Genomic DNA, 21,600 nt, shown 5'->3' on the forward strand with positions numbered 1-21,600 from the left:
TAAATTTAACTAACTCATTGTCTCTGTGTACGTGACTGAGAGATAAATGAATCATTACTAAGAGTGAGTTTGACATACTTTATAGTTTAATCACTTTTTTTTATAATAGCACCAATCACTTTGAAGTTGAATTAACTTCAAAGAAGCTAAACTATTTCATAGTAATTTTTTTAGAAGTGCTTATAAAAAAATATTTTTATTCAAAACAACTTTTTACAATACTTATCCCAAATACAGTATAAAAATAGCAAGCACCTTCGAGCTCCGTGAAGATCCAAACTACCACCAAATGCATCAAGAAATCTGCCCATATTTATATAACAAAGTGAAAAACGCATCCTTTTTTTTTTCTGTTAACAATATTTCCTTCATGATTAGGACAATCTATTGGAAGTACATAGCAACAAGATAAAAATGTTATCTTAGAGTATCAACATTGTAATATCCATCCATTTCAATTAACATTGATTTTCTCCACTAAGACAGTGCATTGCAAACGCAACATTCTGCACATCATTTTTTGCATATGATCTCAAATTTCATCCCAACTACAAAAGAACTATGAACCCTACTCCGGAATGCTGCAGTACCAGATATCCTTGAGAACCATCAATCAAAATATGCAGCAAAAGTCAGGAAGCAGATGTGCTGGAAATGACACACAGTACTATATCCTTACTTGGTCTAGATGCAGAAATTTTCTCTCTTTGTTCCAGCTGTTTTGGAGTCGGACACTTTTTCACGCTGAACTGCCCGAGGAACAAATGTTAAGCCTCGAGTGTGCCTGCGGCCAAAGCTGATTGATGAAGGAGTTGAGTCAGAAGTACTTAGTTTAGATACTCCCGAGATGAGGCTATCTATAGTTTCACTCTCGACATCCATTTTGGAAGTTTCTTGCCTTTCTTGAATTACTTGTTTACGATGTGATTTCTGTCTCTGTTTCTTAGAAGGGTGAGCTTTCTTAAAGAATTCAAATGAAGCGGAAAAGCTATGCCTGTCCACTAGATGCTGCTGTCTGCTTTTATAGCTCTTGAACTTCAAACCACAACCTTCCACCAGGCATTCATACTGTCACACACGATATAAATTTATATCAAACAAAGAAGCAATGAACTAAAGATGTAATTTAACAAGAACATGCTAAATATTACAAGTGTCATGTTCACCAGTAGACTATTTCAAGTGACATGATAATATTATCCATAGAGAAGATGGGGACCCGTGACTTATATAGTCATCCTATTACAATAATACTCTTTATTTCAGTGTTTTTTCTCGATCAAGAATGTGGAAAAGAAATCCAATTATAATAATACAAGTAACTCAGTGTTTGAATGAAAACTAAAGCTTCAGTCCCCGCTAGCCATAGTTAAAAGCCACGTGCTCAAAGTTGTTATCATAATCACACAGCATAAATGAACTATTGGGGTTTTCAAAGAAGGCCTCAAAGCCGTGACTTGGATAAAAATACAATGTAAAGCATAAGTACTTCCCTTTATATATATATATATATATATATATCAGTAGATAAGAACTAATACTGATGCACAACAGAAATATAAAGGATAACGAAATTCAAGATGTATACCACGGCATAGCCACGAGCTACACTGATGCACAACAGAAATATAAAGGATAACGAAATTCAAGATATATACCATGGCATAGCCACGAGCTACTTTTGCTTGAAAGAATGAGTCATGCGCCTCAGACACATGCAGGCTAAGTAGGCGTGATGTTGGGTAAACTCTTGGGCATACTGAACAAGAGGCAGTATGCCGCGCATTGTAATGATCTTCAAAGTCATCCAAAGATTTCAAGCGCGCACCACAACCAACAATTGGGCAAAATATTTCCCTGTACAGATAACAATTCCAGAAACAAACATTGGAAACTCAGGAATGGAGTCTCGATCATACATTGAAAATAAAGAAAGAAATAGTCAACAAGTATCACAAATCATTACTTCCGACTTCGCCATGAATTTTCTTCCTTTTGTAATTGCAACCAATCATTTAACCTCTAAATAAAGCCTCAAGGGCTCAAACTTACAATATATGAGGAGATAGCAAAATAAACCTTTACCTGGCAGCATCAACTACCATACTTTGAAGCTGTACTTTTTCATCTTCGGTTAAATCCAAGGCAACCTTCAAAATAAAACAAATGAAAATAAAAATATCGAATATCACGAGTGTCAACATTAGGGATTAGAGTGAAAATTCCGCAAGTTAACCATCCGAAAACGGAAAACTCAAAACCTAGTAAGCTCCAGTATCAAACAGATATCTCATAATCGTGTTCTAACAAGAGTTGATTTCAGGAATACGGGACAAAATTAGTTATAAATAGACGCATTCAGGAGAAGGGTAACAATATGGGCAAACAAGCAGAGAAAGGAAAGAGAGAAAACCTGTTTGGCCAAGATTTCGCGCTCGACATTTCCAGAGGCGAAGAAGGGAGAATCAGGATCGAACCTCCGTTGGAAAGGCTTCCAGTACGGAAACTCTGATTGTGCTTCAACTTCCATGGCAAGGCAAAGGACCGTTGCAGAGGGAGATTCAATTTGCTTCGAACGGCCGAAGGGACGCTGATTAAGCTTCACTCATCGGTGCGTCGCGTCGTATAATCGCCTGATCGGGGCCCCGACCCGAAAGTCCGATTTTCATTTGTAACTATTTTTTTTTTTTTAATATTTTCTGAAATTAAGGTTGATATTTCTAAAGAATAAAATTGAGGTTTCTAATTTCTGTAATTACGAGGAGTTGAAAAGATTTGAACTTTAACTGAATATCCTAAATCAACTAAATTTGATCAATTAAGTTGTCACTAATGAAATAAAGTAAGATTGATTTTCTTTTGATTAGGTGTATTTTATATTTGTTAAATCTTTTTTTCAAGGGTTTGGTTTTAATTTATGGACATAATTAAAAAGGTTAATCAAGTTCTATAGAGATGGTTCAACTCACAATGATTAATTGATCAAAACTAAAATATATTAGAATTTAAATCCACCCATCTCCAATATTTATTTTGTAAAAAAAAAGGAGGATTATTCAAGAATAATGGAAGGATTTTATTCCTATTTTAATAAATATTTATATGCCAACCTATAATATAGGTATTTGAAATTTAAATCCTTGAAGGAAAAAACTTTACACGCAGGAGAACATGTAAGAATAAAGAAACTCTCCTTATTTTCAATTCAAATATCAGATCTTTGATTTTTTTTTTTTTTTTTAAGGAAACTCTTTGAGTTTAAGTATTTTCATTAAAATTAAATCAATTCATAGGATAATTAATTTATTAATTCCAAAATGACAATCAAACATGGAACATAGAAATTAAACAAACAATTCACATCTAAAATTTTATTCAAAATTCTCTCTCACAGTGTCACACGTGTTTGTGTTGAAAATTCTTAATATGGCATAAATTGTTTTTCCGCTACCATTTCAAACTTTTTTTCCCCTTAAACCAACCAACATTACAAAATTTGTATCCACATGTTTGTTCATGTCTCATGACATCATTATTCCAAATTCAAACAATTATGATATGAAATCAAACTTTATGACTTAATGAAGTCAACTAAACTAAAAATTAAATCCCCCATCTTCTTACATGCAAGGAACTAAGCCACTAAGACAGCCATTGTCCTCTTTACTTTTCTTCTTTAATTAGCTGTCCCACTTCTCTTCTTCCCTCTATTTAAATTAAACCCCGACCCCAGCCCCAAATAATTAACTGGCCAAGCTGCTCGTCAATGGCAGCCCTTGCAATGCAAGTGCTACCACTTTTAGCTCTGGTTTGTATGTTCTTCCACCTCGGAGAAGGCCAGCTCTCGCAAAACTTCTACAATTCTACGTGCCCAAACGTCGAACAAATTGTTCGAAATGCTGTCAATGCAAAGTTCAGTCAGACATTCGTTACTGTTCCAGCAACTCTGAGGCTGTTCTTCCATGATTGCTTTGTTCAAGTGAGTTGCAGAGTTTTGATTTATTTTACAACAAAATTAAATTTAAAAGTTTTGTATGTATTATTACAATGGTATGATATTGTCTATTGTCCCTTTCCTAATTCACGTGGTACGTTGTTTTATTGATGTCTGTTGTTTTGTAGGGATGTGATGCTTCGGTTATGATTGCGTTGGCGAGTGGTGACGCCGAGAAGGACGCGACGGACAATCTGTCGTTGGCCGGCGATGGTTTTGATACTGTGGTTAAGGCAAAGCAAGCCGTGGAAGCTGTGTGTCCCGGAAAAGTCTCATGTGCTGATATATTGGCCATTGCTGCTAGGGACGTGGTGGTTCTGGTTAGTTTTTCTAGCATAATTTGCTCCAACTTCCTTTTTTATATTAGGATTCAAATATGACCAAACCAGATACTTGCAACTCTTTTTTTTGTCTGTCGCTCTCTAACCTATTACATAAATTATGCCATTGAAAAGCTTTGAATCCCTCTGCTTGGAATCTGTTTCTTTTTAATAATTATATGGCTCTAATAACACAAGCTCATATAATCATGATATACACATTTGAAGCCATTCTTCATTCATCCATTAAACAAATTAAACAAATTATGATGGAATGCAATAAAAATTGAAATGATTATCTTTTCAAAATGTAAATAAATACTAAAAGAGATGTGTATTAAAATTTAGAGGTCAAAATAAAAATAATTTTGTCACATGAATTTTAATGAAAATTTAAAGTTTAAATTTCAATTTGATCCATTAAATTAGAAGCTCTATTTTAGCTCAACCTCATTATTGGGCTGGGTCAATTTGACCGACTTAAAGAAGCAACGACCCTAACTTAGTCCAAATCCAAACATGATGGATGGGCTTGGGGCGGACCTGACCACTCAAACGAGCTGGCCCACAGGTCATTCTAATTTAAAAAACGAAGATCTATATGCATTTCAATGGAAAGAAGGATTAGGTTAAATCAGACCAATAAAATTTTAGACCTTAGATCCGAACTTTACTTTACTTGACTAAACTTGGACCCGCTTTCAATAACTAATGTGAGACCTTTATTATTATTTTATTACCTAATATTCCCTTACCCAATACTTAACTTAGTCACACCTATCTGATTCCAATAACTGCTCACATTAAAATAATATATATATACTTGAAGTCATGTTATCTTTTTGTCTTTTTATTTTTTAAGTATAAATTAGATGTATGAAATTTGGAATATGGAAGTACGTGTCAATTATTGTTGCACTAAGATTTATTCGTATTTCAATCTCGTTTAAACGATAAACAAAAATATAATTATTTAATATTTGATTTGATAGGCGGGAGGCCCAAATTTCGCGGTGGAATTGGGGCGGCGTGATGGGCTAATCTCGAAGGCATCTCTGGTGGTCGGAAACCTGCCGGGACCGACGTTCAACCTGAGCCAGCTAAACGCCATGTTCGCCAAAAACGGCCTAACCCAAACCGACATGATAGCTCTGTCGGGAGCCCACACGGTCGGGTTCTCCCACTGCAGCCGCTTCGCCGACCGCCTCTACGCCTTCTCCCCGTCGTCGCCGGTGGACCCGTCTCTGGACCCAAACTACGCCAAGCAGCTCATGAAATCTTGCCCCCAAGACGTGGACCCCAGAGTAGCCGTGGACATGGATCCCGTAACCCCTCAGAAACTGGACAACATTTATTATCAGAATCTGGTGAACCACAAGGGCCTGTTCACGTCGGACCAGGTTCTGTTCACCGATCCCTTGTCGCAGCCCACCGTTAATGGCTTCGCCACGGATCGCAGTAGTTTCAATAAAGCATTTGCCGCCGCCATGGTCAGGCTTGGGAGGGTGGGCGTTAAGACTGGTATTTCGGGTCAGATTAGAACAGACTGCACCGCCTACAATTCTTAACACAAAAACCATATATATCAATTATACGCCTGCTGGTTCTTTTCAATTTCTCATATGCTTTTATGTGTTGTGTTTTTTTTTTCTAAATTCAACGAAGTTGAGGAGATTCGAAACGCATTGAAAGTAATACTTCGACCAATTTAATATATATATATATTTTTTTTATGGTCTCTTGATTACCATGTGTACCAAAAATTAATTTATCTTTCATGTGCGTTAAATTAAAGCAAATCCAACCATCAAAATTAATGATATGTTTGTTTTAAAGGGGGTTTAATTGTCAATCTTGTCTCATAATGTAAAAATATATTTTTTTAATAAGAGTCGCAAGTATATATTGTTTGAATAAAAATCATTATCTTTTAAATTTATTAAAATGTAGAAATGAAATTAATTATTGGTGGCACATCAAAACTAAATTATTGGTACATACTACAAGTGGTACTCTAATTTTAATATTTTCTTCAAAATCAAATGTACAAATGATTGTTTTTATTATTCCACAACAGTAGAAATGATCACTCAATCATCAAATTTATTTTAATCTTTTCAAACATAAAATTAAAATTAAAATCTAAATAAAGTGTTATTTTCGTTGCCCCCGGCTGAATTGGACTTCTATTATGCCAAAATGAGTTTACTAATTGTTTTTAAAATAACGTTTCTCGTAGTATTATCTTTCCAGGACTTATTGAAGTCAATTAGCTATGTGTTGGATTTTGATACGGCTAATTAATCTGCCAAATTTATTAATAAAGAGACCATACGAAAATGATCGAATCCGAATGGGAAAAATAATAATAATAATAATAATAATAATAATAATTTTTAGGATTAAATTTAGGAATGATGAATATGAGAAATGATGTTTATCCAAACTTAGAGAAACTTAAAAGTGAAAAAAACAAAAAACAAGTGAGTATAATTTATATTGTATATATCAAGGGAAAGGGAAACCACGGGTCGGATTTGTTAGAGAGTCGTTTTCATTCTCTGCAAGCAAACACCTAGGGGCAGTTTTGTCATTTCTGGACTGTAGTTTGGTAATTAGAAATTAGAAACTAAAACCACCTCTCCCAAATTTCAAACAAATTGAATATTAAATAATTACAACTTGTTAAACCTCGTGTCGTTCTCGAATTCCCATCAAATAAATAAGTATAATTATTTATTACAAATTATTAAATAGCAGAGGATTCAATTGTTTTGCTAGCATCGTTAAGAATTGAATAGACCTATCAAGAATTATTTATAATAAGGATGAATTAATCATCTCATTGTCAAATGATTTTAAGATGGAATCCATGAATATTGATATGGTATCGGAACTCAAAACGCTCCAGTAAATTTTGTTCTTTATAATTTGAGTTCAAATTAGAGTCAACAAATCCAAAAGCATCTCGTGCTCTAATGTTGACTTTTCCCATAATAATAGTTGTCATGTCAAATGTGGCCAACACCTCCATTCGAATCTTTTTTAGCAAGATGGAATTGTGAAGCTAACTTATGAATCAAATTTTCAACTTCATTAACCTGCTGAAAAAAAAAGTGAACTGTTTTTTTTTAATAATTTTTGATATTTGATAATATAAGATACCTAACCAGAGTTCATAATATAGGTGCGCCGTTTCTCTTGTTGTTAATTAATTTTAAAATGGAACTCCATGAATATTAATAATATGGTATTAGAGCTCAAAAGTTCAAAAGAATCACGAGATAAATTTATTTCTTCCAAGCTTTTTATATGCACCGAGAAAAATGATTTTTCCTAACGTTTTTATTTTATGCGTCAAAAATGAAAATATCGAGAAAAGTTTTTTTTTTCTTGTTGCAGTGCTATTCAAAATTAATCTACAATAGTCTCATACTAATTATAGAAGTAGCATCCCACGTACACTTAAATTGATGAAAACTTCTAAAAAACTGAAAGATAGATAAACACAATAATTTTGAAATTAGGATGATAAATAAAATTTGTAATGTAGTGCTAAATATAAATGAAAGTGATTGAAAAGTATTTTCATGACTTTCACCAAAGTGCCAGCTGCCGTGTGACAAGATTAGTTTTTCTAACAATGATGATTATATTATAGTGTGGGTTTGCATGCACGATATTAAATTTTCATTGCACATTGACATTTTCATCAATACTTTTCTGTCTATAAATTCGACATTAATACAAACCGTGGGTGTTGTATTGTAAAAAAATCGACCTAATATTGAAAAGAAATCTAAATGGATGATTATTAAGGGCGTACTTGCTAACCATTTCTATTCTTAGTTTGTGGTTTTTGATTTTTAGCTGTTTTCTATTTTTAAAAAACAAAAATCATATATGTTTGATATAACTATTTTTTGTTTTTTATTTTTAAAAAACATAAAATCAAACATGTTTGGTATTTTTCTATTTTTAAAAAGTTAAAAAATTGAAAATACATATTCGACGGAGAAAATTCTACACATAGTAGAGATAACACTAGTGTGGGTGGGAGTGGAGATGTTCTCCCTCATTCTCGTGCTCGTGAAAATTTTCAGTCTCCGTCTCCATTACTTTTTCGGTCTGAGAGATGTTCTCGAAAAAAATTATCTATTTTATAATTAATTTTAATTATTTTTAGACATTTAGGGAAAATTTAGGGTGAGAAAGAATTTTTTTAGAGAAAGATAGGAGAAAGAAAAAAAATTTTGAATATTAAAAGAAAAAATCAGATTTTGAAAACAGACATTTGCTTTTGATTTTTTTTTTTTTAAAATTTACATAGAAATTCAAATGAATTTTGGAAAATAAAAAACAGAAAATTGAATTGGTTATATAAAAATAGTAAACGAAACCGCTATCAAATGCAACCCAGCTTTTTAAAATGGTGTCGAATAAACTATAATGGGTGGTTCATTGGTCCAAAGGGATTAGGGTAATTAAGAATTAGTAATTTCTATTTATTTTCCAACATCAAATATTATAGAGTTATAGAGTCATTGTCTCGTGAGATTAGTCGAAATGCACCTAAGCAAATCCGGATACTAACAAATATTAAAAAAAAATGTTGTCTAATTAGGTAGGAGGATAATTTATACACCAAGGCATGTAATACAGATATTATTAGCCGAAAGAAGAGGGCTATAGTGGCGGCAGCGGAATTAATTAATATATAAATAAAAGAAAATGCGTAAAAAAATGACGTGGATATTGTGGGACGACGTTGACTGAATTAGATTAGCAACTACAGAAAGAAAATCATTATATATTAGCCACCATACGTAAGCTGAAACTGAAAGGTGCGTGATCAGAAATTATGATTAACATTAAGGCTGAACTGATGAATTAATGGTGGCTATAAAAAGAAAAACAAGGCCACGGCGGTGACCAGAAATAATAATAATAATAATAATAAGGCTAAAATATGGGAGCTTTGCGTAATTGTGTTTGTGCTTTGATTTTAATGGTGATTTTTGCAGTGAAGGGAGGAGAGGGGCAGCTGGTGGAGAATTTCTATGGATCCAGCTGCCCAAACTTGGAACAAATTGTGCGACAGGCAGTTCAGAACAAGCTTTCCCAAACCATTATTACTCTTCCTGCCACTCTCCGTCTCTTCTTTCACGACTGTTTTGTCGAGGTATCTGTTAAAATTACTCAATTTTTTTTATTTATTTATGATATATAGCTTCTTGTATGTTTAAGTACTTTTAAAGTTCATGGACTAATTTGACATTCAATTCTAACCTATTAACTAAATATAGAATGGAAAATTTTAGATATTTTTAAAAGTTTGAAGGTGTTAACACGTTTTTTAAATAATTTTCATTTCTAAATTTTGCATAAAAGGAAATAAATTATTTTACTCATTGTTAATGGTTGGTTTTTCTTTTGGAAAATTTTATGTCTAATCTGCTTGCTGCTATATATGGCTTTAAATCATTATTGAAGTGAATATTTATTAATCAAAAAATGCACGTATGTTCCATTAAAAAAAAGATGCACATATGTCATGTGCTTGTTAAATAATTGGTTAGAAAAAACTAATTGAGGAATTAAATTATTTTTTATGCCAAGTTTTAAAATTATTTTTTAAAAAATGTATGGACAAATTAACAGGTGATTGGAATGGCTCAGAATTTTTAAATCATGGGCGGTAAAAAATATTAATTTTATATCTTTTTTTTTTTTTTATGCAGCATCCTCTCTCTTTTCTCTTCTTTTTATTTTTTTTCTTTTCAGCAAGTATTTGGTTTTTTGGTCCTAGTTAAGTTAAAAGTTATATGGACTAAGGTGTATTTTACCCTTTTTCTAATTCGGGATTCGAAGCTCTTAATTGAGCAGTCGTGACATATTTTACACTAATACTATTTTTACTTTCAGATTGTTTTTTATATTCGAGACTAATTTTCCTATATACAATAATCAAAAGGAAGTAATCGACCTTAATTTTAACCAAATCATGTAGTCTTCATCATAAAAAAATAGATAAAAAAAATTAGCATACAGTTAAAGTCAATCATCTTAATAAAATTTTAATTTTTTTAAATTCAACTGGTAATTGATAAAGAATATATAACTTAACCATTTGAGTCGTATTAAAGTTGGTAATTAAATTAAAGTTTCATTTGATAAGGTTATGTTAGCTTTGGCCAATGGAGAAGAAAGTAGTTTTAAAATTTTACTTTTTTTTTTCTGAAAATTTTATGTGTCCGAAAATAAAATAAACTATAAATTTCCCATAAACTTTTCCAGATTCTTCAATTTAGCGCTCATACTAAAAAAAAAAAAATATCTGTAAGTCTTCTAAAACTTAATCATGTTTATTTAATGTGGATAAATAAAAAATTATTCTTAACAATCTTTAAAATCTTAAGTTTAATAGGTGGCATATCATTTCTTTTTAAGTATAAAGTCACTTATCACTAACTTACATTAATCAAGGTCCTAATTTGCTAAAGTAAACCCGCCACACATCCTTAAATAATATAATACAATTAGCGTGTCATGTAAATATTAAATAAATCCTAGAAGATAGTTATTATCACGCCAAAAATATATCACCGTATACGTACCCTTGCAATTATTTTTTATTTTTTATTTTTTATTTTGATAAACACACCCTTGCAACTATTAAAATCAAGAAAGAAAAACGAGTTAGTTATAAATTCTTAAATTACCTGGATTAAATAAACACCACATAAGCTACAAGTTTAGGGAGAAAGGGCATAATTTCCCTTTATCCTCTGTCAAAAAATAAATAAATAAAATTCCCTTTATCCAATTATAAAATTAATATTTAAAAATTAAAAAAAAAATCGTTACGAGGTGTTATTCGCGGTTTGGTGTCAGGGATGCGATGCTTCAGTGATGATTTCATCGCCCACCGGAGACGCAGAGAAGGACGCTCAGGATAACCTCTCCCTCGCCGGAGATGGATTCGACACCGTCGTCAAGGCCAAGCAGGCCGTCGAAGCCGCCTGCCCCGGCCGTGTCTCCTGCGCCGACATATTGGCTCTCGCCGCCAGAGACGCCGTCGTCCTCGTATGTGCTCAACTTAATCCGATTCAAAACCTAAATTAATCAATCAAGATCAATTGCTCATCAATTTTCCATCTCCGCAGGCCGGAGGCCCCAGTTTTAGCGTCGAATTAGGGCGCCGCGACGGCCGAATCTCCAAAGCCTCGAGCGTCGACGGCAATTTACCATCCCCCAATTTCGATCTCAACAGACTGACATCCATCTTCGCCAAAAACGGCCTCTCCCAGACCGACATGATCGCTCTCTCCGGCGCCCACACCATCGGCGCCTCTCACTGCAACCGCTTCGCCGATCGCCTCTTCTCGTCGGATCCGTCGCTGAATCCGGCGTACGCGGCGCAGCTGAAGCAAGCCTGCCCCCGGAATGTGGACCCCAGCGTGGTCGTCAGCCTCGATCCGACCACCCCGAACACCTTCGACAACGCGTATTACCGGAATCTGGTGGACGGCAAAGGGCTGTTCACGTCGGACGAGGTTCTGTTCACGAGCTCGCCGTCGAAGGCGACGGTGATGGGATTTGCGAACAATCCAGGGCAGTTTAATGCGGCGTTTGTGGCGGCGATGAGGAAGCTGGGGAGAGTCGGGGTTAAGACGGGGGCGGCCGGAGAGATTAGGAGAGATTGCAGTGCCTTTAATTGATGAAGAAGACGCAGATTGAAGGAGCTCCATGTGGGCCTATCAATGGCTTCCAAATCACTCAATAAAATAAAAGTCACCCAATACGACGCCGTCTCAGCGTGCGTGGCTTCGTATTTGGTTGTAGTTGTAGCCCAATAATGTGTAAATTCACTTGTTTCTTAATTGTATAAAAGAAATGTGTAATAAAATTGTGATTAATTTGTGTTTGATTGTTGTTGGTAGCCTCCCATGTTAAATTACAAGCTTGATTTTAGCATATATATTTAATGATGAGATGTATTAAACATAAAATTTAAAGTTAGAGGCTACTTAAAATTTCTTTAAAATATAAAAGTTCAAATAGACACCATCCTACAAATTTGGTACCAAAATTCTATTTTTATCTCTCAAAATTTTAATTTATTTTTATTTTGGTCATTCAGAACCTTCAAAATGTAGCTTTAACATATGTCCATATATATGGACAAATTTATAAATATATTTCAAGTCATACTATCTAGAATATAACCTGAAATTTACTATTATGACAAATTTTAATTGACTTGTAGGGATATACAAGATATATCAAAATTTTATAAAGGGCCAAAAGCCACACAGGATTATTAATTAGAAGCCAGAGATAAAATAATGGAAACTTGCATCATCTGACTTATAATAAAAACAACATTCATTTAAAGATATCGTGGAGTAGTTACATGACTTATTGATTTCAAATAAAGTTGCGTGGATAACTTAAAATTGCTCTCAAATTGAAATTTGAATACCAAAAATTTTAAGCAAGTCTATTTCAAGTGTTAATCAAGCCTTAAATTTAATCAAAGCCAACAAAACGCGAAACTTGGTCCATTCGCTTATATATTTCTAATTCCATCTTATTTTAATTTTCATTTTGTTATTCTAGCATCAATATTGCTCCCTCGGATAATACTCAACTTTATGGAAGATGATAATATATAATTTTGAAAAGGCCAACATATTATAATTTTTTAGAGAAGTCTTAGGATGGGAGTTAGCAATGGGGGTGGGTATTGATTTCTTAATAATAAAGGGTTATGAATTTTTTGTAGTTGTTGAATTTTTCTGGTCCCAAGTTGGTGTTTGTAAATTGTAATATGATTTAACTTTCTATTTCCTTACCACTTCCAACTTTGACTTTAAACTGTGAAAAATGTGGGTTTCATGCACAAACTTTGAATGTTATAATATAATTAATGTCATTTTCATGCAGCCTTGCAAGGAAACTTTCTTTCTGAAAAAACAAACCAACTACTCGTTCATTTCTAATTATATGTATGAATGATTCTACTATAATATAAAATTACCAACTTTCCTTTTTCTTTTTCTTTGTTTTTTTTTCCCCCTAAAAATCACAACGTGGAATAATAAATTTATCGAGGAAACGAAACGACTGACCGTAATATTTTTTGTTTTGAGTTCAACAAATGTGGTATGAAGATTGGAACTTCCAACTTTTAGAGAATGACTAAGATACTTTAATCAGTAAATTGTGGTCAATATACAATGTCACTTAAACTCAGAGTTAAATTCGTTGGATCTTAAGTATGATGATTTACTTCCGAAAAAAGAAAAAAAAGTAATGCAACTACACAAAAAGTTGCAATTCATAGACGAACACGCTCTTTCAAGGTTGAGGCAGTAGTGCTACCAAAATACTGAGTTCTAAGTCGAGGAAATCAAACTCAACGTTGTCAAATATGTGCTCTTCTAATAACAATAAATTTAGATGATATTTTTCTTTTAAAAGAATGCAAGTACAAGTATAGCATTTTCTTTAAAACGTAACGATTAACCGTCACAATACTAATTATGATAAAGGAAAGATTATTATAGTATTTCTTCAACATTTAAACAAAGCTAAGTCAGCCCAATTATTTGATTAAAGTAATACTAATCCTTATATGACCCCAGCAACACAAACGTCATATATTTACACTCTCTCTCTCTCGAAAAATGTTGAAATTATAAAACTTTGACCAATTACACAGAAGCCATCCCTCTAATTTCCATTTTGTTGATCTCCCACATACTTTATATAAATATATATAGCCATTGATGCGTGGCATAGAAGAGGCACGAGGAGATATCTCAGAAATATTACGTTCGTTTTGTAGAGAGAGAGAGGAATTAAAGATGGGATTTTTGTGGAGGGTTTTGGTTTTGGCTGCGGTTCTGGCGGCGGCGGAGGCACAATTGGCAGAGAACTTCTACTCCTCGACTTGCCCAAATGTGGAGCAAATCGTCAAACAAGCTGTTCAAACCAAGTTTTCTCAAACTTTTGTCACCATTCCTGCAACTTTGCGACTCTTCTTCCATGATTGCTTTGTCGAGGTAATATTCTATTATATTACTTCTCTCTCTTGCTTTTCGCACTCGAAATATGATTCTTTATGAGCTGCGAACATAATCTCATATCGACATGAAGAACACGTTATAATAATATATTGATTCAAGGTATTGGAATTTTTTAATAGTGAAATTATACGTATTTTAATCTAAAATATAGACTATGTTCTATTATTCTAAAGATATAAAGGAAGGAAGCTGGTAATATAGGAACTAAGCAACTCTTATTTAGTACCTAAACCATTTGACTTTGGAGGTACTTGAGAACCAACTTCTTACATATTACAACCGTATATACTTTGGAAGACAATTCTTCGAACCACCAATTCAATGATCTTGAAAAGACAAGTGATGTTGAAATTTGAATATTTAGTAGATTTTTCAATGTTGTTTGAGTCATTTCAATTTGATTCAGGGATGTGATGCTTCGGTGTTGATAGCATCCCCAAATGGGGATGCAGAGAAGGATGCTCAAGACAATCTTTCATTGGCAGGAGATGGTTTTGACACCGTTGTTAAAGCTAAAGAAGCTGTTGAAGCCTCTTGCCCTGGCATCGTCTCTTGCGCTGACATTCTAGCTCTTGCAACTAGAGACGTCGTCGTGTTGGTAACTTCCCAATTAAAAAAAAAATACTTACTTGTCCTCGCCATTATTAAAAAATTTAACCATTCACTATTCTTAAAAAGTTATTGTTTTTGCTTTTTTTTTTCTCTTAATTGCAAACTTTTAATGGCGTTGAGAATAAAATTCGTCGAGTCAAATATTTTTTAATGGAAATTACTTCGCTTCTAACAGGTGAGTACTAAATTTTGTCCTACCACCCTTGAAAAATTGATAACTCATTAATATTAAAAAAATAAAAATCGTGGTCAGCTAAAGCGAAATATTTACTTTTTCAATTAACAATATTTTTTTCCAATTTTTTGTTGGGGGCTGTTTTGTAATTAACAAAGCTTCTATTTGTCATATAAGGCCGGAGGCCCAGATTACAGCGTTGAACTGGGCCGTCGAGATGGGCTGGTTTCGGAAGCCTCACGAGTGGCCGGAAACCTGCCGGAGCCGTCGTTCGATCTGGACCAACTGACGACCATGTTCGCCGGACACAACCTGAGCCAGGTGGACATGATAGCGCTGTCGGGGGCCCACACGGTGGGGTTCTCCCACTGCAACCGTTTCGCGAACCGGCTGTACTCGTTCTCGCCGTCGTCGCCGGTGGACCCGTCGCTGGACCCGACTTACGCCCAGGAGCTGATGCAGGCTTGTCCCCAGAACGCGGACCCCAGCATTGCCATAAACATGGATCCTCAGACCCCACGAATCTTCGACAACGTGTACTACCAGAATCTGGCCGCTGGCAAGGGCCTCTTCACCTCCGACCAGATTCTGTTCACGGAATCCGAATCTCAGACCACCGTCACCGGCTTTGCCAACAACGGGGCGGAGTTTAATGCGGCGTTCGTCACGGCGATGACCAAGATGGGTCGGGTCGGGGTCAAGACGGGCCAGGCTGGCGAAATTCGAATCGATTGCAGCGCCTTTAATTAATTAATTAATTAATGGAGATTGTTACCGGATTTGGATTTGCAGCACTTTGCATATTATATTCTGCTGCTCCAATCTCCATCGTTGTGTAAGATATATATAATTACCTCGGAAAAAAAAATGAAACAAAGTTCTGCCCTTTGTTCCTAATTTATGCATTTCCCAAATAATGGTGAGTTGTAAGCTTCAAATTTGTCTGTCCAAATAATAATATTTGTTGGTATAATTTTTAGTTCTATTTCTTACGTAACTTTAATGGTTAAGAATCGTCAGCTACACTGTTCTATTGTCCATAATTTTGTATAATCATGCAACCGTCAATAAAAAATTAAGTTTCCCGTTTATAGAATTTGGTAAGAGAATGAATTTTTTTCTCGAAACTAATGTAAAAAAAAAAACTTTATTTTTCCTTTTTTAAGAATAATATCTCAACATTTTCATTTTGAAGGAAATAATTATAGGTGGAGCCAGCCAAAGTGATGAATATTTAAACATGGATAGCAACGTGCTTTGGACATTGTTCTTAGAAGGGATATTTTGAGTTGTACTAAAAAATAAAATAAAATAAAATATCGGAAGGCAATGAATCAAAGGTTGTACTCTAACAACTCAATAGGAATAGTATACAGGGGCATGTCGAGGTTAGAAATGTCTTCTTCGTTCTCGATCTTTAAGAAATTTCAATCTCCATCCTTGATTTTAGGGAATTGGGATAGGTTCAAAAGTATGTTAGAAAAAGAAAGACAAAGAGGCTTCCTTACAACTCAATGAGTTGGGAGATGTAGAAAGAAAGAAAAAAAAAAAAAAAAAAAATTATTACCTCTCTATTAATAGTTTAATGAAATGTCTCCAATCTCGTGTTTTGGACACTTTGGAGTAAAGATTTTCCCAACAAACATCTTGATGTGATGTTTGTTAATGAAAGGAGAAATTATATGATTGACCGACCATTTCTCATTTTCTCCTATTCAAATCATTTACAAGAAATAACAATAAAATATATTACAACTTACAACTAAAAAATGATTGTAGCCACATCATGAACCACAAGAATCCAACAAGTCGCTTTAATAATACATCCTGTTTATGACAACAAAATGGACAAAAATAAATCAATACCATATTCTTTGTTTTCACTGATCAATAATGGTGAATCCTAAATACAATATGTTCCACAACAATTAATTTTCATATATATATATAAATATATATTCTTTTTTTTTCAGGGGAGAAAGGGAAGGAAGATGGCACATGAAAGTAGCTGTTGTTCTTCCGCCCACGACCCAACTGTAGTCTGCAACACACAGGAAAAAGGCATTTTTATACCAAAAGGGCGAATGGAAATCTATTTCTTTCAGCTTCTTGCATCTCTGAACAGGCTTCTTGTGTCGTTCTTGCAGCAAAAATTCCACTCCATCTCAAAACAAAGAACACGAAAGGGTAACGACAACTCTCGACTGACAAAACCGATTACGAAAGCATTGATGCACGAGATTTTCCGTACAGGTTGTAGTAAACAACCTTTGTCCGATACACCAAAATCAAACTTAACATGGCTGCAACAGCACAGAATGCAGCCATGATCATAGAAGTCAGAAAGAAGCATATGGAACCCTCGCACTTGAGCGCTCCCTCGCTGTAAAGTCTGCCGAACCAAACCGATGGGATGCTATGCATCTGAGGGTGATGACTATGAGCTTGCTTCTCTGCTTCACTATCATATATACTGCTTGCAATTACGCCAGAAAATATCAGAGATCCCATGGGATTTGAGAGAGTGAGGAAGTTGTATAAAGCCCCAAACTTTTTCAAGCCAAACAATTCAGAGGCAGTAGCGGGAACGATCGCCCAGTGAGCCCCATACCCGAGCCCTGTTAAGAGAGTACCGACGTACATTGCCCCGGGCCATCCCATACCAATGAAGATATGTCCAAATACCATAAGGAATTGGGCGACCGCCATTGCAATGGGTCTTGGATAAGCATAATCTCTGTTAAAGAAAATGATAGTAAGATATAGTGCAATATTCTAACAAGTATAAAGTTCTACTCACTGGCCTTGAGACAACTAAAATCATTTTTGTACCTTACAACAATCTCAGAGAAGTATCCGCCACCAACACGGCCGAGAAAGTTCCATATGCTGATCAGGGATACAAAAATATGCGTGTTATCATAGCCTAAAGACTGGCTCATCTGACCAAGGTTATCGATCACGGTCAATCCGCTTCCAGAACCAAAGAGAAGGGATACAAATATAAGCCAAAAATCTGCTTTGATCAAAGCTTGAGTTAAGGTGAAGTCTTCCCCTCTACGTGGACCCTTTCTTCTCTTGACCCTTACTGCTCCTTCTGCAGCTGCTTGCAATAGTCTTGTTTGTAACTGAGCAATGCGTTTTTGTCTCTCCGATGCAGGAAGCAAGTCCTCGCCCTCGGATTTTTCGTCTTCCACCTCACTAAATAACACTTCATGACCATCTGGTTCAGTTCTGGCAGGTTCCTGTTTTTGTGACGGATGTAGGAGAGCCTCTTGTTCAGGATATGTTGACTCGACGCTAAAAGTCAATGCCACGGGAATCAAGAAGGGAGTAAGAAGGATGACAAACATAATTGCAGTAAAAACGGCTATCACAGTGGGGTTCAAGGTAAAAATATCCTGAACAAGCATGACTCCCATCAAATATGCAGCCAAAAGGAGGCAGACACCATAAACACAAGTAAAGCTTGTGGCATCGGACGGCCTTACTTGTCGATGACCCGCAACAGGTCTGATAAAAAACATCATACCAATAGCCACCAGTGCAGGACCTACTGCAACCATGAATATAAGATTGGCTGATTCAGGAGAATGGATGATTGCATATATCTGAGTCAAAATTGCACCACTTAAACCAGCAAAGCCTTTCAGAATCCCGACCACAGGACCCCTGCTTTTCGGGAAGTTTTGTACACAAGAAACCAGAGAAACGGTATTGAAGTACGTCTCCCCGTTCGTTCCCACAAATACAAGAACGCACATCTGCACAATGATAATATTCACACTTGACCAAACTAAAATGATAAACTAGGAAATAGCTTAACAATTTGTTCTTCAAACTTCAATTGGTAAGAGTCGTTCAATTAAAACCATTAATGCATCTCACCTCTCATTCCCTTTCTTATAGTCTTATATAATAGCCAAGCTTTTCTTTAAAACTGAAATTCTAGACTAACTTGGCCATAAGATAATGAATTTTTTCAATCCTAATGCACAGGGTAGGATTGATTCTGGACCGACCTTTCAAATGAATAGCTTATGTTCAGTAAATCTGATTGTAAAGAACTTTCGCAGGAATCAGTTTTCCATCCATGAAAATTCAATAAAATTACTCCTATAACACAGAGAAGCAAATTATCAAACAGGTGAGCTGCTTCCCGCTGCATTTTTCATACAACAGAACTAAAAGTGATCTTTCAGAGAAAATCTGAAGCAAATACCAAACTGTTTTCAAGCTCTCAAACATCAATTAGATTTGTAAAGGCAGAATCATCCCCCCACCCCCAGATGCGCTTTCGAAACCAATAACAGATTCCCAACTCGTTGACCATTATGCAACTTTTGAAATTAGTTCACGAGAAAGCTAAACACCTCCATCAAATCCACCCTATCAAGATCTGATAACGGATATCCCATAAGGCGAAGATCCATACCCACAAAGAAATGGGGAATGGGAATGGATTTGGAATTGAAACTCAAAGAGAAGGGGCAAGATTGAAAACTTACCGCCCAGAGAGGCAAAACTGGAGCTCGACCAGAGACGATGAGCCAAAGCCAGCCATAACCGACGAAGTTATTGATAGCACCGACGAGCAGAGTACCCCAAAAGGGCAGTATCTCCGACAAGGTTCCGGCCAAAAATCCGACGCTGTCGCCGAGGTCCTTGGCGACACCGAGGCGCGCAAGCTGCCGTTGATTGTAGCTCAAATTGGTTTTAATCACCGGCGATATGCTTCCGAAAAGATACCCAATTCCGGCGCAAGATTGTATCCATATCGCAGCCACAAAAACCAGCCATCTATTGTTCAGAAAGGACACCAGTTTCTCATTCCACCGCCCCATCAAATGCCCAGAAATCCAACTCCAAACTCCCTCTGGTTTTTCGCTCCGTTTGAAACCTTGGTTGCAAAAGAGGAAATTAGAGAATGGAATTGAAGTCCTTAGCCTCTAAAAGGAAGACGAGGCCAATGGACAGAGATGGTGGGACACGACAGAGAACAGGCGGTGAGAAATGGGGATGATAACGTGGGGTCGATATATGGAAATGAAATGGGGTGGCAATGACAAAATTACAAACAGGGCTTTTATTATTATCTTCAAAGAAAATATCTTTCATGATTGCCTTCGCACTACACACAAGAAACCAGGAATTGGCCATGGCGATTCAAATTGGAACACGACAACAAAGCAATTCGATAATCTTACCACACTTACTGTTTGACCATTTCCATATGGAAATAGACATCTAATTTAAAACACAAAACTTTATGCTATTTTTTCTTTCCTTTTTTTGGCAAAGGAATAGTGCATTTTTCCTTATCTATACCATAAACTAAACTAATTTCATATTTTTGTAGATAATTGGTCCGACCAGTGTTGGATTGATCATGTAATTTACATTTTTTAGTACAATATGTGAGATGGAGATCGAACTCACAACCTCATGATCGGAGATATACATCAATTATTGTTTAATTATGTTCGCTTTGACCATATGATTTATTTATTGAAAGTCTATCTATAATATTTTTTATATTTGGCAAAAAATAATTTAAAATATTTTGTATTAATAATTATATTAATTTTTTAATACAATAACGGTGGGAGAGTAGATTGAACCTCCATATTCTAAAAAAAAAAAAAAAAGTTAGATGTATTAACTACTAAAACTATATTCATCTTAGTATAAATTATATTATTCTAGTCCAAGTTGCTAGAGTTGGGTCAATTATGCTAACTTTTTACAATTATCCCTTGGTTCCAACCGAACTTTTGAAACTAATGGTTAATAGTTATTCAATTAATTTTTATTTTAGGCTTTTTTTTAATTTATCTTTTTAACAAACAATTTAAATACGGACCGAGAAAATTTGTTAGAGAATTTAATTTAAAAGAAATATGAAAATTCATAAATTTATAAGAATGAATTTAAATTAATATTAAAGTGTCAAAGTGAGCATGTAATTGACATATACCTTCAATCATGATGTTGTGAATTCGATCCTCATCCCACGTGTTATACTAAAAAAATACAGAAAATAAAAAATAATAATATCAAAGCACATCATATATTTTTTTTAATAAGTTAATAACTCTTAAACACCTAAAAGTATAGATGAATTTAACTTTTGAAATCCGTTTAAGAGTTTATGTTTGTCGTTTGGCTAAAAATATTTTTCCAACAACCAAGTTGGTTGGATAATTAAATGATATTCAATTAAAATCAAGTCGTTTGATATATTTATCAGATACACGACCGTGCTTCACGCATTAAAATACCAAAATAAAAACATAACAATAATATATTTTTATTTCTCGTAATGGCATTTTCTGCTTTTACTTAGCTGTATATTTTAAATTATGGGACGACACTTAAACACTATGTTTCTGAGTCCGACTTTAA

The 21,600-nt window shown here is 34.8% G+C and overlaps 5 protein-coding genes across 5 annotated transcripts; 3 read left to right on the forward strand and 2 right to left on the reverse strand.

Annotated features, from left to right (window-relative positions):
* Window positions 1-387: 387 nt before the first annotated feature.
* Window positions 388-2,650, reverse strand: LOC111006223 (nucleic acid binding / zinc ion binding protein). Its single transcript, XM_022278014.2, has 4 exons — window positions 2,414-2,650; window positions 2,086-2,150; window positions 1,659-1,857; window positions 388-1,068 (listed from the first exon to the last, which is right to left on the reverse strand). Exons 1-4 carry the CDS (start codon window positions 2,528-2,530, stop codon window positions 685-687), a joined length of 765 nt encoding a protein of 254 aa, XP_022133706.1. The 5' UTR covers window positions 2,531-2,650; the 3' UTR covers window positions 388-684.
* Window positions 2,651-3,731: 1,081 nt separating this feature from the next.
* Window positions 3,732-6,045, forward strand: LOC111006222 (peroxidase 51-like). The gene is made up of 3 exons (XM_022278013.2): window positions 3,732-3,979; window positions 4,123-4,314; window positions 5,307-6,045. The coding sequence occupies exons 1-3, from the start codon at window positions 3,767-3,769 to the stop codon at window positions 5,880-5,882; spliced, it is 981 nt and encodes a 326-aa protein (XP_022133705.1). The 5' UTR covers window positions 3,732-3,766; the 3' UTR covers window positions 5,883-6,045.
* A 3,192-nt stretch (window positions 6,046-9,237) lies between these two features.
* On the forward strand, window positions 9,238-12,242 carry LOC111006126 (peroxidase 55). Its single transcript, XM_022277893.2, has 3 exons — window positions 9,238-9,496; window positions 11,209-11,400; window positions 11,481-12,242. Exons 1-3 carry the CDS (start codon window positions 9,284-9,286, stop codon window positions 12,033-12,035), a joined length of 960 nt encoding a protein of 319 aa, XP_022133585.1. The 5' UTR covers window positions 9,238-9,283; the 3' UTR covers window positions 12,036-12,242.
* A 1,783-nt stretch (window positions 12,243-14,025) lies between these two features.
* Window positions 14,026-16,180, forward strand: LOC111006442 (Peroxidase superfamily protein). Its single transcript, XM_022278392.2, has 3 exons — window positions 14,026-14,384; window positions 14,815-15,006; window positions 15,373-16,180. The coding sequence occupies exons 1-3, from the start codon at window positions 14,109-14,111 to the stop codon at window positions 15,943-15,945; spliced, it is 1,041 nt and encodes a 346-aa protein (XP_022134084.1). The 5' UTR covers window positions 14,026-14,108; the 3' UTR covers window positions 15,946-16,180.
* Window positions 16,181-17,040: 860 nt separating this feature from the next.
* Window positions 17,041-20,247, reverse strand: LOC111006358 (Major facilitator superfamily protein). Its single transcript, XM_022278249.2, has 3 exons — window positions 19,704-20,247; window positions 18,028-18,959; window positions 17,041-17,932 (listed from the first exon to the last, which is right to left on the reverse strand). Exons 1-3 carry the CDS (start codon window positions 20,037-20,039, stop codon window positions 17,413-17,415), a joined length of 1,788 nt encoding a protein of 595 aa, XP_022133941.1. The 5' UTR covers window positions 20,040-20,247; the 3' UTR covers window positions 17,041-17,412.
* Window positions 20,248-21,600: the final 1,353 nt, after the last annotated feature.

The sequence above is a fragment of the Momordica charantia genome (genome assembly GCF_013281855.1).
Source record: "Momordica charantia cultivar OHB3-1 chromosome 4 unlocalized genomic scaffold, Mcharantia_2.0 BLBB01000004.1, whole genome shotgun sequence".
NCBI classification, from domain to species: Eukaryota; Viridiplantae; Streptophyta; class Magnoliopsida; order Cucurbitales; family Cucurbitaceae; genus Momordica; species Momordica charantia.